Genomic DNA, 16,601 nt, shown 5'->3' with positions numbered 1-16,601 from the left:
CGAACAATGTGTTAATAGCAGCATCAAAATTTGTACTAACTTTACATAAATTTTATCATATCTTAACTAACATTAATATGATGGGTACGTATGTTACAAAATGCAGTGCAGCTTATTTAATAAAAGCACGTCGAAATAGGGGGGGACCCGAAAGGAAAAGACACGCAATGTGGCGTAATTACACGGGCAAGAATATGGTCAAGTGGGAGGCAAGGGTCAATTCCGACAATTTATCATAAACTTCAATTTTTATGAACTGAATTTCAATATCGACCCGGTTACATTCCAAATAACTTGTCTCGGGGGACACGGAACGCGGAAGTTGGAATGATTCAGGCTTCGCACGGTCATGCGACAAAGAAAAGTGCAGCTGCACGTTGGACTTGTTCCCCGCCCTCCTGGTACCAACTTAGAATTTAGGTTCGCTTTTAAATTATTCTTTGTTTGAATTTGAGTTGGACAGGAGATTCAGGATTACCCATTTTTTCTTTTGGTTTTGAGGGATGGGGGAGTGTTCACATTATCATGTGTGAAGGATGAACGGTCCAAAATATGGTTCCTCGCATGGGTTTAGATTATCTATAGGAGCTTAAGGCAAAAAAAAAAAGAGTCTTTTTCAGGGGAAGTTATGTGGGCATTATGAGCTGTGACGCCTTCATCGGAGCAGAATGTAGTTAAAAGTCAAACTATTAAATACCAAGCAATAGTTTTTTTTTTTGCGCCAACAAATACTATTAAAAAAGCAGTAGTTGAAGCCTTGTTGAAGGTCATAAAAATGTTAAGCACTTTTCTTTAGAGCCAATTGATGGCCTTGGAGCGTATGCGCATGTGTGTAAAATTATATACTCTTTTGGTTCTAAATATAAGACCTTATACATTATATAAGGGTCTTATATATATTTAGGACCGGAAAAGTATATTAAAATATTTTCTTATCATCACTCGAAAAATTTTCTTTCCGTTTGGAAACCATATTAAAACAATATGAAATTTAAAAGAAGAGCAAAACACGAGTAAAAATTAACTCAAGGCTTCAATTTAATTTAAATGTAAACAAATCCGTTGAGATAAATTAAACCTATGCGAAATTAAAAGGCCGACAGTTTTTTTTGGGGGGGGGGGGGTTCAAGATCTTTCTGATAAATTTTACATGACAAAGATTTTACTTTTGATGATCACACCCTTGTGTCTTTGATGACTTGTAACAAGAATCATATTAATTCAGCCCAATAAGAAAGCGGAATGTTAATTTTCCCATCCAATTTTATACAGGACACTGAAAAAGAATCACAAATTCTGAATCTGAAACAGTCACGAGTCCTCTATTCAAGAGGTCGCAAACTTAAGATTCAGTGATCATCGTGAACTTTGATGTTCAATCTTCGAAGCCAGACGGAATGAAGGATCATGTGGAACGCATCAAAACGCTTAGGCGGATAATGCACCTCAAAGTGTCTCCTAATTTGCGCCACTCTTCTCTTCTTCCTTATATACTGCCTCGTCGAAATGCCCATCAGTATGTTCTTTAAGTTGGGTATGTCCTTCACAGAAACCTCCACCGAGAACGATTTCCAATTCAAAACATCACTGAAGGGAGGCACATAATGATCTGAAATAAGCACTGGCACACAACCTGTGTAGATTGCTTCCACTACTCTCGGACTTGCCACCTCGTACCCACTAGGACAAAGGCAGTACTTGCTCTTCCTCATCATCTCATAGTACGACACCCCCTTTGGCAGGTACTTGTGAACCTGAATATCCTCGTCCTTGTCCTCCCAATGTTCTAGAAGAACAGGCCTGATTGGTCCGTGAACCCCTCCTGCAAAGAATGCCAGAACGGGACGTCTCGATGCAGAGGGCCCACCCACGAACCCGGTCATCGTTCCGGTTAGCAGATTAATCTCTGGAAAAGATACATCCTTTGCAGGGTTGAATCCCTCCGAGGTGTTGGCGTTGCACAGCACACGTATCGAGTTCTTGTACATGTAAGGAACCGAAAATGAAGTCGCTGGCCCCTGAAACAGAGCAAACACAAGCTTCAATAATCACTAAAGCTTCAAATTTTTAGATTCTGTTGGGTGAAGAAGTTGGTACCCAGTCATGGCAAGAGAGCATGAAATGATCGGCTCCGAGGCTTCGGTTCCAATAGGGGTATCTTGAAGAAATGAGATGTACATAGTCTCGGACGGTTTTTCTTATGGGGCCAAAATCACGAGAGTCGCGTTCGTACACAAATTGAACCATCATTGCTACGCTAAACGGAAGGAAGAACACGTGAGCTTTCTCTGGGTCTCTTGTTCGGAACTGCTTGTTGATCTCAATAGCGTGAATGAAGTTCCCTTCCATGGCGTATATGCTTTTGCAAGGTCCGTTATGAAATACAGGTGGCTCGCCTTCTTCGTACACGAACACTTTGAACTGTTTCTCCATTTCTATGTAGCTTCTGTAATAAGCAATTTTGCAGATGACAGTGAGTTACTAGTATGAAAGGAGTCTGATAAGACAGAAGGAATCGGCAGTTTCGGGGTAACAGAGAATTACGGTTTCACATAGAAAATGGAGAAGAGTGCACGATTTACCTGTGGAAGGCTTTAGCATTCCAATACATTGGGCCCACAGGGACATAGTCTGGATCTTGTGTTTGATTTCCGTCTTTGGCTTCTCTAATTGCTGCTCGAGCTTGTATGAGTTTGCCTTCTGTTCTTTCTAAGATGCTGATCTTCCTTTCCCACCTGTGTTTCACGATGGGACCATAAGATTCGTTCATCGTATTATTAGTCCTGCCGGTAAAGTTGAGGATTCCTCCTGTTTTGTTCTGATTAAAAAGTCCCGTGATCGGAGTTAGTACAATTGACAGCAAAGAAGGTCAGATTGAGCAGCAAAATCCCAAAGTTCCAGTAAAAATCCTTTTGCAAGATTAACAGTAACGAAGCATTTGTTATTATGCGTTCTAGTTGTGCTATTCAGTGCTCCAACAGACAAAATCTTATTGTGAACTGCGCGCGCATTGCAGCTAGACATAACTACACATGAATGGATTAGACACCAGTGTTCTCATATGATTTATCAAACTTTAATCGCTTTAATTAATTAATATCATCCAGTATTTATTGATTTCCCATGCGGGAAAGCTTCGGTCAATTCTTTGTGCAAGCCAATATTCATGGGGAAAAAAGATGACATAATGAAAGTGAAGCGAAAATTCACAGAGCGGCCGGAAGTCTTACTGGTAATTGGAGTGAGGGTACAGCCTGAACGGAAAGCGGCGGAGTAGACGAATGATTGAAGGCAGTATCATCAGAGATAGCTTTCTCCTCCTTACCGTGAGCATCATCCACAGCCACCACCACTCTTGACCTTAAATCCAAAACCCCCTCTCTCTGTTTTCCAGATGAATCAGGAATTTCCACAGTGGTCACACGACTGTTTAAGGATGAGGAAGAAGAGGAAGAAGAAGAGGGGTTAAGAGAGCTCCATGAAACACGCTGATTAGCAACTGGATTCCAGGGGAAGGGGTTCGGACCCCACACAGAAACAAGCCCAGCAACCGCCATAAGAGGTAACATAAACAACAAAAGATTCACAGACGAACAAGAGTTTGAACCCAGCCATGCACCATAATTTCTTCTACCACCACCCATTTTCATCTCTTTCCCTGAAGCTCAATGACTGAGAATTATAAGCACCTCTATATATAAAAAAGCCAGCTACGCCTCGCTGGTCTCCATCTTCAGTTACATGGCGGCAGAAATTAATGCCTCTGTTTTAGTATTATGTCTTTAGACAGTGAAGAGCAGGGGGAGAGAGAAACAGAGGTGGGGGGTTCAGGAAGAAGGAGAAGTTTTGGTAATAAATAGTTTGCAATGCCGTGCCAGGCGTCTTCATAGTTCACCCTCAACATCCGAGTCCTTTCATGCAACTTTTTGGATTTCCGTTTCTACCCTTACTTCCTGCTCCCTACCAACAGCCCACCGATTTCCCTATTGAGCTCTTCCTGCTATCTGCGACTTTCTCTTTCTGGATCGGCCCCAACATAAAAAGACTTGTCCTCCTTGATTTTGCAAGGCAGCCCACTTTGGTTTCCACGTGTCTTGTTATCATTTTCTTCTGCTTCAAACGTGTCGTTTTGAAGGCTGCCAACGTATATTACGCAATGCAATGCATCCACTTACTTACGGCTATGTTTGGCTTGCAGAGGAAAGGAAAGGGAAAGGATTTTAATCAAGAAAAAGGAAGGAGAGAAAAGAAAAAAGTAGCTACAAAGAGAAGGAGGGGGATTTTAATGATCTCCTATTTGGATTGATTGAAGGGGAGGGGAGGGAGCAATTTTAATAATACCTTATTTTGTTCTAATAAAAAATTGACTGTTTTGACCTCATAAAATTTAAATAAAATTTCTCACTTTTTTATTCTGTTAAGATATAATTATATATATAATGCAATTCATCAATTTTGATTTACAAGACATAGTCACACACTTATAGGATATCAAGATAAAAAATTGTGAGTGATAGATTTCAATCAAAGAAAAGACCTTGAAGGTGAAAGAAAATACCGACGGCCTCTTGCAATTAGAAGAAGGGAAAAAAAGAAAGAAAAGGTTTACAAATGCTCATTAATTTTGGAAACAATTATCTCGACAGTCTCTTGTTAGATGTTCAAAAGAACCCTCTTATATACAAATGTTTACGATTGATTAAGGGTTAACAAATCAAAATGATATATAAAAAATTAAAATATTATCTCTCATTTCTTCTAAAAAAAACCTACTTTTAGAGGGGAGGTTAAAAGGAAAGAGAAGGGAAGAAGAACTCCTCCTCTCTTTAAAAAAATATCCTAACCAAATAAAGCTCCCCTCCTCTTCTTAAAAATCACACAATCCAAATAAGAGGAGGGGAGCAACTTTTCTTTCCTCTCCTCTGAAAACCCGTACCAGATATAGTGTTAAGGGTAGCCCTGCCATTTCAATGTTGCGATTGGTCACACTCAGACGGCTAAATCTTTACTTTTATTTTAATAAATTATCTGGTAATTCATCAACTGGACTCAGGACAACGAATGCTCCGAATGATCGAGTTACCAGATAAATTTGTTCTTCTTTTTAAAAAAGTTTAGTCATTTGTGAGGCCAATTCCACGTCAGGAAAGAAAAAAGGCAGAAAAGTCCAAGAAAGGGCGGATTCGTAATTGGCGAGGGGGGGATTTTCTCTGGAGGCTGAGCAAAGGCTGATGCCTGGCCTCTCATGCAAGCCACCTCCCCCATTTACTTCCTCAGCATGAGAAGGAATCCCAAGCATTTCTACGTTTTATGAAATGCCTTTTCCTTGTAGCTTCGCCAAATCAAAGTCCATAATTTTTTTTCCTTTTCCATTAATATCAATATACATCAACATAAAACTAGTAGAAAATCAGCACAAGTCTCAAGTTCATAATCTAGTTCTTAACGGAACATGCCGCCATGACGGGTACAAAAATAGTCCAATATAACGTGTCCTGTATATAACTGAGGCAAGACTTAGGTTATTCACACTCCAACGTTGTCATAAATATCTGATTTATGCTGTTCACGCCTCACACTAATTATTACTCGTGTTAAGTTAAAGCAGGGACTGGAAAAGATGCAATATATATGCAAACGGTGCATGGTTTTGGACACACTACACGGTCAGCAAATGCATCATGTGAGCGAATGAATCATGAATGAACGGTGGCCGTGCATAATGCTAAAACCGCAAAGTTGACGGAAGAAATATGTGATATACTCGGTGCATTTGTTTTTTAATGGGAGAGTGATTGTGAGAGGCGACCAAACAAGACGTACGTGACGGGGGCACATATAATTAATTGGCTGCGTGTCACGGTACACATATATCACTCTTTTATTTTATATTAATCTCTCGTCTTTCTTGTCAGCTATATCATTTTCGTGACATGTTTTTAATCTTAGGGTATATGCAACCGCTCATGTCAGCCTGCCATCATTTTTTTATGCCCCGTTTTAGACATGCTGGATTTCCGCACTGCGACGACGCCTCATCTGTCTCCCCTTTTTTAATAATATTTTTTTTTCTTCTTAAGCCTTACATTAATGTCAATCGTAGCTGGTTAAAAAAAAATGTCAATCGTAATTATTCAATTATATATAATCCAAAATTTATTTTAAAATGGTACCATTTTGGTCTTAATGTAAGACCTATTTAACTAATTTGATTAAATTAATAAATTTTGGTACTGTAGTTAATTAAAAAATATGACATGTTTTTTTTTAAAACACCATAATCATCTTTCTTAATATTGCTCTTCTACTCAATTATAATTAAGGGAGTATCTATAGAGGTAATTTAGAAAAATTGATAAATATGAGAAATAAGTCTTATATTTAAGTTTAAAATCAACTCAATAATTAAGTCATATACTAAGAATGGGATGAGTATAATTTATCAAATTGATCTCCACAATGACGAGACTCAAAATGAGTTTTATTTTGAAAGCCCGACGATCATATCCATCTCTTACCCACCGCCACCAACGCCCCCCCTGCCCTCTCCCTCAACTCCATTCTCGCAGAATTCATTTTAAAAGCTTACTGAAATGTTAGCGAAAAATTTTAAAAGCAGCTTTATCCTTACCAGTTAGCTCACAATCGGTAACATTTATCATCAAACCGACCACTCATTTATACATACAATTAGCAATTAACCAGAGTGACATTAGTACGAAATTGGATACGGGGCCCGCAAGCTGGGGCCAACACAGCCAGTTCCCCCAAGAAAAGCCATATCCAGGTGGAGCATGACGTCAACACATAGACACATGCACTACCTCCGGTTTTAATTATTGATTTTATTTACCGTCTATAAACAAGATGTTATAATTAAAATTGAAAGTAGTATAATCTTAATATTATAGTCAAATGACGTCATATATAACGCCCTACTGCGAAGTGAAAAGTGAAAACGATGAATCTGGAACCCTTTGTTTTTAGCATTGCCTATAATGCGTTGCAAGAAAAAATTGGTGGGGCCATTGCCTGTGATGTAATTTCTCTTTTAAATTGTTTCAGCGCATGGTGATTGATGTTATTTACCCCCTACCCCTTGGTGCTTGACTAAGACGTTAGAGCGGTGATATTTTCTTTAATTAATTTTTGTCTTGTTTTTAATACACCGATCTCTTGGCATTAAAAAAAAAAAAAACAGAGAGAGACATAACACCAAGGTACACAGATCCTCACGCGCAATTTTAAAAAAAATTAGAAATTGGTGTACCATGTTACGCTACATAGACATATAGATTAATTGACCTTCCATGAGGGGGGAGTTTCATGAATAACACCTTGACCACCGACCACACCTCACCTCCGTGTTATGAGTCCACCTAAAAAATTGGGTGATGATGATCTCATTCTTTTCATGGTACCCTGAGTTTTATGATAAGTTCAAGTATTGGGCCTTTTCTGTCCTCCATGCGCCCAATTCTGCAAGAAGCCCACACAACACCCCCCCCCCAAAAAAAACCCTAGCTTGGCACCTCATTGAACGGTATATAGAGAGAGGGCTAAGAGTGTGTTTGGGATAGTGGTAACAGAAGTAATTTTTTTTTCAATCAGAAGTCAGATTAAGTAAAAGTCAGATAGGGTAATGTGATTTATGTTTGGATTGGGTTTTCAAAAAAGTCAGTTTGAGAAATTGAAACTTGTTTAGATGATAAATGTAAAAGTAAGTTTGCATGTAAAATGACTTAAAAGGACATGAATTTTATTAAACAGTATATATCTAATATTAGATATATATAATTTGACTATTTTTTAAGAAGCAAGGAAGATAAAATTATTAAAAATAAAAAAATTTAATTTATTATTAGAAAGAAATTATATATATAATGTGACTATTTTAAATGAAGCATTAAAAATTAAATTATTACATGAAGTATTAAAAGTGAGCTGAGAGAAAAAAACATGCAGGTCAGGTTGGTAAAAATTTTAACATCCTAATAAATATATGTAACGGTTTCTCAGCGCCCATTACTGCTCCAAAAAAAGCTCTGCATTTGAGCTTCTGCTAGAAGTCTATTTGAGATGAAGAAGCTAGATTGTGCAGGCGTGGATCCAAACAGGATGAAACATGCGGTCTGAAAAAAGTCCAGTGGAGATGCACGTTTGGAAGCCCAAACGTGATGCCAAACAAGCCCTAAGACATCACCCAACGTAAACCTACTTAGTACTTACAGTACCCAAAAACAAAATGTAAACTGGGTTAAAAATAGCAAAAGGTTGATTAATGACGCGCTGTCGCCAAACATACGCACGCACGCACTGTTGCTTTAATTTAACTCAACAGCTTGATTTTTTTTTTTGGGTGGACATTCAACAACTTATTGAAAAATTGTGAAAAACTATGATTATAATAAATCTACTTCATTTAAGACAAGTTTGACAACTAGTTAGAAATTATTGTTCTTCCCCCATTCCATGTCCTGATGACAATTTAAAACTTCGTCACAAGACAGTTTTTTTTTTTTTGTGACTTCTTATTATTATCAAAATAATGCGGAAGAGTATATTTACTCAGTAGAATAACAATGCTGTATTGGCTATTGCCCACGTGACACTTGTTAGCAAAGTGGCCTAGCATGGCGAACTTGGGTGCCTTAAATTACAAAGGGAGGGAGGTAATAATGCCATTGAAAGTCATGCGAGCTACATTCATTTTTAAATATAATATTTAATTTATAATATAGTTTACACTATACTATAAACTAAATTTCATATCAAGAATCATAACTAATATTAACTGACAATAGTTCTTCATATAAAAAAACTTGCAATAATTCTACAAAATTACTCTCTCCATTTTTAAATAATCATTACTTTGCAGATTTTTTTCAATTTTAGAATGACTGTTTATTTAGAATATTAACACAACATTATTACAAGTGAGAGCTAGATAGCATACAAAATAAAAATTTAAAATATCTCACCAGTGGTACGGTGAATTTTAAAATCTGGATTATTTAATAACTTTTCTAAATCGTGTGTATAGCCTAAACCACAGCGCGATAACCACGAAGAGGTATTATATTGCCAGTATCTTATCAGTAACAGTCATTAATTACCAATACTTTCACATGTTCCGTTAGCTTTCTTTCCTTTCACTGCTTCATCACACTTCAGGGAAGGAAAAAGTTAATAAAATGAGCAGATATCTGTGTGAGAAAAGGAAAGGGCGGAAACATCCTAATGGTGGGGGTTGACACCCCGGGGGCTGACATTTCGTGGAATTGAAGCAAACAGGATTGTGGTTAATCACTGCTCAGCTGATCCTCTGATTTCCAATGGATGGATCTCGTAAACACCAGGTTGGTCTTCTACTTGTTCTTGTTTGCAGAATTCTATCGTCAGAAGGACTTCGTCGCGGTTGTGGTTCCATCCATGATTTAACCTAGTCTCACTGATGATAAATGGCCGTTCTTGTTTGCGGCTGTTTTTTTTTCCCCCCCTTTTCACGCGTCAATCTTAATTATTCATGAGTCTTCTTTGGTGGATCATTCTTACTGTCGTGGCTCATGAATAGCGGTGCACTCCTCGTTACTGTCACCACTCAATAATTAGTGATTTATGCACCACTTCTCGGTGTTGATGAATGTTCAGGTATCCTTGAGAGGAGCAAGCGCGAAGGAGATAACGAGGGATGCCCTTCTTGAGAAGGTTTCCCAGGAAAGAGAACTTCGCAATTATGCAAAACGGGCTACTGCTGCTGCTCTGTTCATTCAGGTGCATAATTGGGCAGAGTTTTAGTTGAGTCTAGTTCCTTTATTTATTTTTTCAAAATCCTATATTATTTATCCCATCTCAGATGACGACATGTTTTCGTTGGACAAATTGTTCTTTCTATTTCTTTTCTTTTTTTTTATTTTTATTTTAAACTTAAAACGATCCAACTTCTTTCAAATATTCATTATTATTTTAAGATGCATTCATCATACATACAAGTCTGCGAAATGCAACTAGGAATCGTTTAACTTGATAGAGTTAATATATTGGAAATTTACGTGTGGTAGTATGCATCTCTTTACTTTTTTCATATTTCTGACTTTATTTGTTGTTGGGAGAAAAGAAGGGATGTCATGTGAAATATACACTATTGAACAATTTTATCAAGAGGTTTTGCAGTTGACGCCAGTGTTCATATCAATCATATAATGAGCCTACATCTCTGCTTAAATCATAAGAAATCCTGAAATTGTTGTATATTTCGTTTTTACTCTGTGTAAAATCAAAACCTCGAAGTTTGTTACCTGCTTTCTTACCATTCATGTACATTTATGTATTGAAACTGAGAAATAAACTGTTTCCTTGATGTCATAAGAGAGTATGGAGGCGCTATAAGGTTACAAGGATGGTTGCTTGGCAACTTCAGCAGGAGTGGGAGACATTGGTGAATAATTACGCTGGTGTTATGACAGCAATGTGGATTGCTAACAATTTGTTGCGACCATTTCTTTTCTTTATAAGCCGGTTCTCATCTAAGGATCAGAAGGTTCACAGCAAGAAAATAGACTCAATGAGGATCTGCTTTACAACCCTATTGGAGAGCCTGAACTCTTCTGGTTTGTCCCTTATTTTGTTCTTGGATTTCAGATTCATGTTCCGATAATTTCATAGTCTTCAATGTGATTACATTTTTCAAGATATTACTTGAACTTGAATATCGAAGTCATTTATTTTGAAGGTGCTCTCTGTTCTTAGTTTCCAAGCTCCCCTGTTATGCACTGTTAGTTCAGTGGATATGGAGATTTTATTAAGCTGAAAGCCTGACCACCCTCTTTCGATGTGATTCAACTCTATTAATCTTGGATGTGGATCTGTTCTTTTTTTTCCTTTTTATCTTTGTCAGAGCGTTAGGTTGGAAGTCTCTTGCACTTTTAACCTAGTTCACTGTATGCCTCCAGTTCTTCCAGCTAGTTGATACAACTTTACAAATGGTTTTTATATTTTCTTTAATTTTTATTTGAAGAATAATGATGTAACAGCGTTTTGTATCTTTAAGTACCCATCCGTTACCTGTCAGGCACTATTTTTAGTAGTGGAGAACTTACACTTTCAAGTGAGATGCTTTACCTCTCTGAGCTATGTGAGAATTGTAATCAATATATCTTCCCATTGTCTAGATTCAAAGAGGAACTTCTGCTCTCTAGTAATTGGTACACCTGAAGAAAGGAGAATTTGGAGTCACCAAGCTCGACGGCTGACTTCTGTTGGCTTTGTCATTCTTTCAGAGTTTAGTGAAGGCATTGCGAGAAATCAAGATATTACCTTGGTTACTTCCCTTGCAATGCGTGTTCTTGTTATGTTAACTGATCTGAAAGGATGGAAGGGCATTACTGATGACAATCGTCAAGATGCTGATGTAGCAGTGAAAGGTTTGATTGAGTACATGGGGCTTAATGCCAGTGGCAGTTATGTGTCTATTAGTAGATATATTAGTTCATTGGATAACTATTCTTCACAAACAAAAAATATTAACCAGACAGATGATAAGTTTTTAATTACTGCAAGCACAATAACTTTGGCCTTGCGGCCGTTCTATTTGAGAAGCTCTGGTGTCAACGTCCCTGCTATGTTGGACGTGAACCATGTTGCTAGGCAGTATTGCATATATATGCTGACAATTCCTTGGCTTGTGAAGCGGCTGCCACCTGTTCTTCAACCTGCTTTAAAGCACAACTCTATTTTGTTCCCATGCCTTATTGGTATATTGGTAAGCATCATTAATCTAGAACAATGTCTCTTTTGTGATGTTTCTTTTTAATTAAATGACCATATGATGCCTTGATTGTATCTATTTACACATTAAATCTCTAATTAATTTACATCTTTCTTTGTTTCTTTTTTCATTCGAGGTGAATGAATCTTGCAGTAATGCCAACTTTCCAAGCATTGATTTACTTAGTTGATGGCCATGCATTCATAATTGACTTCTCTTTGCACGTTTACTTAGGCATGTGTCAGTTGAATCCAGAACATGCCATGATATGTTAAATTGTTAATATCTTTGCTCTACTGAATGTGATAGGACTTGGATGATCTTAGGTACATTTGTAGAAGTATCATGCATTTTAGAGTTGCACCTGCAAGGCATATGCAAAGTTAAGAAAAGAATTTTATCTGAACATATGCAGGCCTGATGTATTGTTCTTAACTTCAAATATTGGAAGAATATGACTAAAAATCTATAATCCGTATAGTTTTTGCTTGCTCTTACTTTAAACGGACTAGTTACTTAGGGTTTGGTGGAAATAGTGGGCGTATGTAGATTGGAACGACATTTTCTTCTGCTTTCCATGCAATAGATGCAACGGATTGATTTTTTTTCCCCCCTCCCTGTAAAGGAAATTGATGGATGCTGAATGAGGGATTTGTCTTACCATTGTTGTACGGATAATTAATTTGATGGAACCATTAGTCTCTGAAGCAACAATTTGATAAAACATTATTTTATGATTCTAAGTTTCAAACATATCAGAACTGAGCAAATTGTGACAGGTGATGACAGATTTTGAGAGAGAATATTTTGATGGAGATATCACATTTGGTTCATTTAGACTCTCTTATCTCTTCCAAGGCAGTTCCAGCAATTGGTTGGGCCCTCACTAACATTATCTGCCTAGCAATGGTGAATGAAAATGAATCTGTGGATCCTCAATGCTTCAATCAAGGTTTGGACCTTGCATTATATGTCCATGTTGTTAACTATCTTACAGAAGCCCTACTGGCTCATCTTTATAATGTTGGATGGATTCAAAAGGGGAAGAAAGGTATTCAGAATGACGTTAAAGCTTCAGCGGATCCCATTGATACAGTTCTTTATGATAATGAAGCAGGATATAACTCCTTACTGATTTCCTACATAGATCAATTTAGGCCTGTTTGTCAGCAGTGGCATCTTCAAAAACTTTTGGTTGCAGCAAACAAAGATGCCAGCGGCAGGGCTGAGATTCTGCTTCCAAATGGTCTGGAATGCTTGGGAAAGTTGGAATTAAGTGATATTTCTCTTTTTTACTCGAACGTGCTAAAACTTTATTCAGTCTTGAATCCAATCCATGGCTCCTTACCAGTTCTCAACATGCTATCCTTTACTCCTGGATTTCTTGTCAAGGTATGGCACGTATTGGAGGATTCCATTTTTCATGGAGACAATTACACTTCTGATAACCCCATGATTGAAAAAAGCAAACATCATGCATCTGAGAGGAGGCTAAAACATGTCAGTAATGATGGGGCTAATAAGTGGGTCAGTGTTCTTCATAAATTAACTGGTAAGTCCCACGCTGCGACGAATAGTGCTGAACCCATCAGCTGTCATCCTGAGCCAAGCCAAACGAATGAAGATTCATCTGATGTATGGGACATAGAGCCTATGAGGCGTGGTCCACAAGGCATTTCTAAAGAAACATTTGCTGTTCTTCATATATTCTGTGCCACATATTCTCACCTACTTTTAGTTCTTGATGACATAGAGTTCTATGAGAAACAGGTAAACTGCTTGGTTACTTTTTGGTCTGCCCCAACCTTTTCATGCGAATGTTTTGATTCACACCTCAGAAACTAAACCTGCTTTTTTCCCTTTTTTCGGATATCTCTAGGTTCCATTTAAATTAGAGAAGCAACGAAGAATTGCATCACTTCTCAATACTCTCGTGTATAATGGCTTGTCCCATGGTATTAGTGAGCAGAATAGACCCCTCATGGACTGCGCTATCAGATGCTTGCATTTAATGTATGAAAGGAATTGTCGGCATCAATTTTGTCCTCCTGATTTGTGGCTTTCCCCTGCTAGAAAAAACCGACCTCCTATTGCAGTGGCTGCCAGAACTCGTGAAATTTCATCAGTCAACATAAGATATGATGATTCATTGACTGTCCCGAGTATGGGTTCTGTTATCACTACAACTCCTCATGTTTTCCCTTTTGAAGAGAGGTATCTACGTGATAATCAATCTAACATATTTTCCCTTTTCATTGTCATATTCTATAGGTACTTTTTGAATGACACAGGAGAGAAAGCACTAAACGGACGGATAACAAAGAAAAAAAATCTTGGTTTTGTTATAAAGCCTATGAATTTAAAGAAGAGAAACATTGTTTTGAAAGCAATACGCTATGGGATTAGATTTCAATTTCTTTTTTGAGTTGAGTGATTTATTTTGCATGTGATATGGCAACAAAATGAAATTGTATTGCATACTTTCTGGTCTCTGATGTGTAGTGGTTTATGATTTGATTATGACTTTGATAGAGTTGAGATGTTTCGAGAGTTCATTAAGATGGATAAAGCCTCCAAAAAATGGCTGGGGAAGTTTCTGAACCTGGTTCACGAGCTATTGAGATAGTAGTACGTCGGGGTCATATTGTTGAAGATGGATTTCGGCAACTAAATTCCCTTGGGACAAGGTTGAAGTCATCCATCCATGTTTCTTTTGTGAGTGAATGCGGCCTTCCTGAGGCTGGCCTGGATTATGGTGGGTTATCAAAAGAATTTTTAACTGACATATCAAAAGCGGCCTTTGCCCCGGAGTAAGTTATAGACTTGTCTCGTATTTTATTATTGGATTTTTGATATTGAGAGCTCTACCTCGTGAGAGCTTGAGGAAATCCATCAGTGGAAGGCTCACCTTCTCAGGAGGTTCAGCTCCTCATTTCACTGACATTTCTTATTCTAGTTACATGGTTATCTACTCTTTATAGAGCTATCTTTGTAATTAACAATTTTCCTTTGTTTCAGATATGGGCTATTTTCCCAAACCTCAACCTCCGACAGGCTTCTAATTCCAAATTCTTCTGCAAGATTTTTGGATAATGGTCTTCAGATGATTGAGTTTCTTGGAAGAGTCGTTGGTAAAGCTCTTTATGAAGGAATATTACTTGATTACTCTTTCTCACACGTTTTTGTACAGAAATTATTGGGGAGATATAGCTTCCTTGATGAGTTATCAACACTTGATCCAGAGCTATATAGGAATCTTATGTATGTCAAGGTAAAAATCAGGAGACATATCCATGCTGTTTCCTCTATCTCCCTGGTTATATTAATTAGTCATTAATGCTAAGCAAAAATCAAATTTAATCATGAGCACTTAAAGTGCGTCTGTTAATTGCCTGGATTTTTGTTTATTAAGTTTTAACACTGTTTTGATGTTGGCTTTCAACCTACAATGTTTGTTCTCCTATGTGCGTCTGGTTCAGCTGTGGGCCTTTTAAACTAGGTCTAATTATAGCATATATGTTGTTTACTCACAGAACTGATTCTTGGTGGCTAAGATGTGTATAATAGAATTGTGTACTAGGCCATTTACACTTCAGACTAGGTATGCTAAATTGTTCAGACTGTAAATATTATGTGGTTATCAAAGTGTCATGTAAGGTCGTAGGTGTAATAGCAGGACCTTATGAATTACAAAAAGAGGGGGGAAAAAAGAACTTAAAAGGATTTTTGAAGACAAGTTTCAAAATTCTCAAGCCTGATAGTAATTAATTTTGGTTTTATTTTGTGGGATCTATCTGTTTACATCATTGTGAAAAATGTTGCCATCAAGGGCACTTTATTCCTTTGTTACATGTATGCATAATCTTTGCATTCTATAGTATACGGGAAGCTTCACATATTCTTTGGTGCAGCATTATGATGGTGATGTCAAGGAGTTTTCTCTTGATTTCACTGTTACCGAAGAATCATTTGGGAAATGGAATGTTGTTGAGCTGAGGTCTGGGGGCAAAGAGATGTTGGTGACGAATGAGAACAAAAATGCAGTACATACATGCGATGGCAGACTACAACTCAATCAACAGGTTTTATCATAAGCTATTGTCTTATTGGAGTCACTCACTTTAATACTAAATCCCTGCTGCATCATTGGTGAACCTCTTATGTTGAACTGCAGATATTGCCCTTCTCAATGCATTCTATAGAGGACTGACTGATCTTATATCTCCATCCTGGTTGAAGTTATTCAATGCCAGTGAATTTAATCAGGTATTTCACTGGATAAGGTTGTATTTTCTTTCTACGGTTTTATTTTGCACTGAAATTCTGTAAATAGAAATGCTAACGATAGAGAGCATAGAGTTTCTTTGTTCATCCTTTTTCCATATGGTTTAATTTTATTACAATTTCATTCAAATTGAAAGTATTATTTTTTCCCTCGTTTATTTCTTCGGCAGGGCTATATCATCTTCTGAAATATGTCTTTTTCATAAGTTCTTTTTCACAAGAAGGTTCTGAATTATACCATGATGCAGTTGCTTTCAGGTGGAAAGTATGATATTGATATTGATGATTTAAAAATAACACACGATACACGGGTGGTTATAATGAAGGAAGCCGGACAGTCAAGATATTCTGGGAGGTATTGAATTTGAAACTTAATAAATTGATTTCCTTATTTTAGTTTTCATGGATGCATGTTTCCCCCGATCCATAAACCATATATTCTTCAGAGATATTTCAGCAGGTTATGTTTGGTCATCATCATCATCTTTTCTATCATGCTGCATGTAACCTTTGCTGTTCTCATCAAGCAACTTAAATATGTCGCAACCTT

At 37.4% G+C, this 16,601-nt stretch overlaps 1 protein-coding gene and 1 pseudogene across 1 annotated transcript; one reads left to right on the top strand and one right to left on the bottom strand.

Annotated features, from left to right (window-relative positions):
• Positions 1 to 1,144: 1,144 nt before the first annotated feature.
• On the bottom strand, positions 1,145 to 9,182 carry LOC114745341 (probable glycosyltransferase At5g03795). Its single transcript, XM_028933498.1, has 5 exons — positions 9,170 to 9,182; positions 3,231 to 3,664; positions 2,583 to 2,818; positions 2,098 to 2,446; positions 1,145 to 2,018 (listed from the first exon to the last, which is right to left on the bottom strand). Exons 2-5 carry the CDS (start codon positions 3,648 to 3,650, stop codon positions 1,350 to 1,352), a joined length of 1,674 nt encoding a protein of 557 aa, XP_028789331.1. The 5' UTR covers positions 3,651 to 3,664; positions 9,170 to 9,182; the 3' UTR covers positions 1,145 to 1,349.
• Positions 9,177 to 16,406, top strand: LOC114745342 (E3 ubiquitin-protein ligase UPL7-like; annotated as a pseudogene).
• Positions 16,407 to 16,601: the final 195 nt, after the last annotated feature.

Source organism: Neltuma alba, unplaced genomic scaffold, assembly GCF_004799145.2.
Source record: "Neltuma alba isolate B1F8T4 unplaced genomic scaffold, ASM479914v2 tig00004620_pilon, whole genome shotgun sequence".
Lineage (NCBI taxonomy): Eukaryota > Viridiplantae > Streptophyta > Magnoliopsida > Fabales > Fabaceae > Neltuma > Neltuma alba.
The sequence above is the reverse complement of the archived record's forward strand: the minus strand, read 5'-3'. Positions and strand labels throughout refer to the sequence as shown.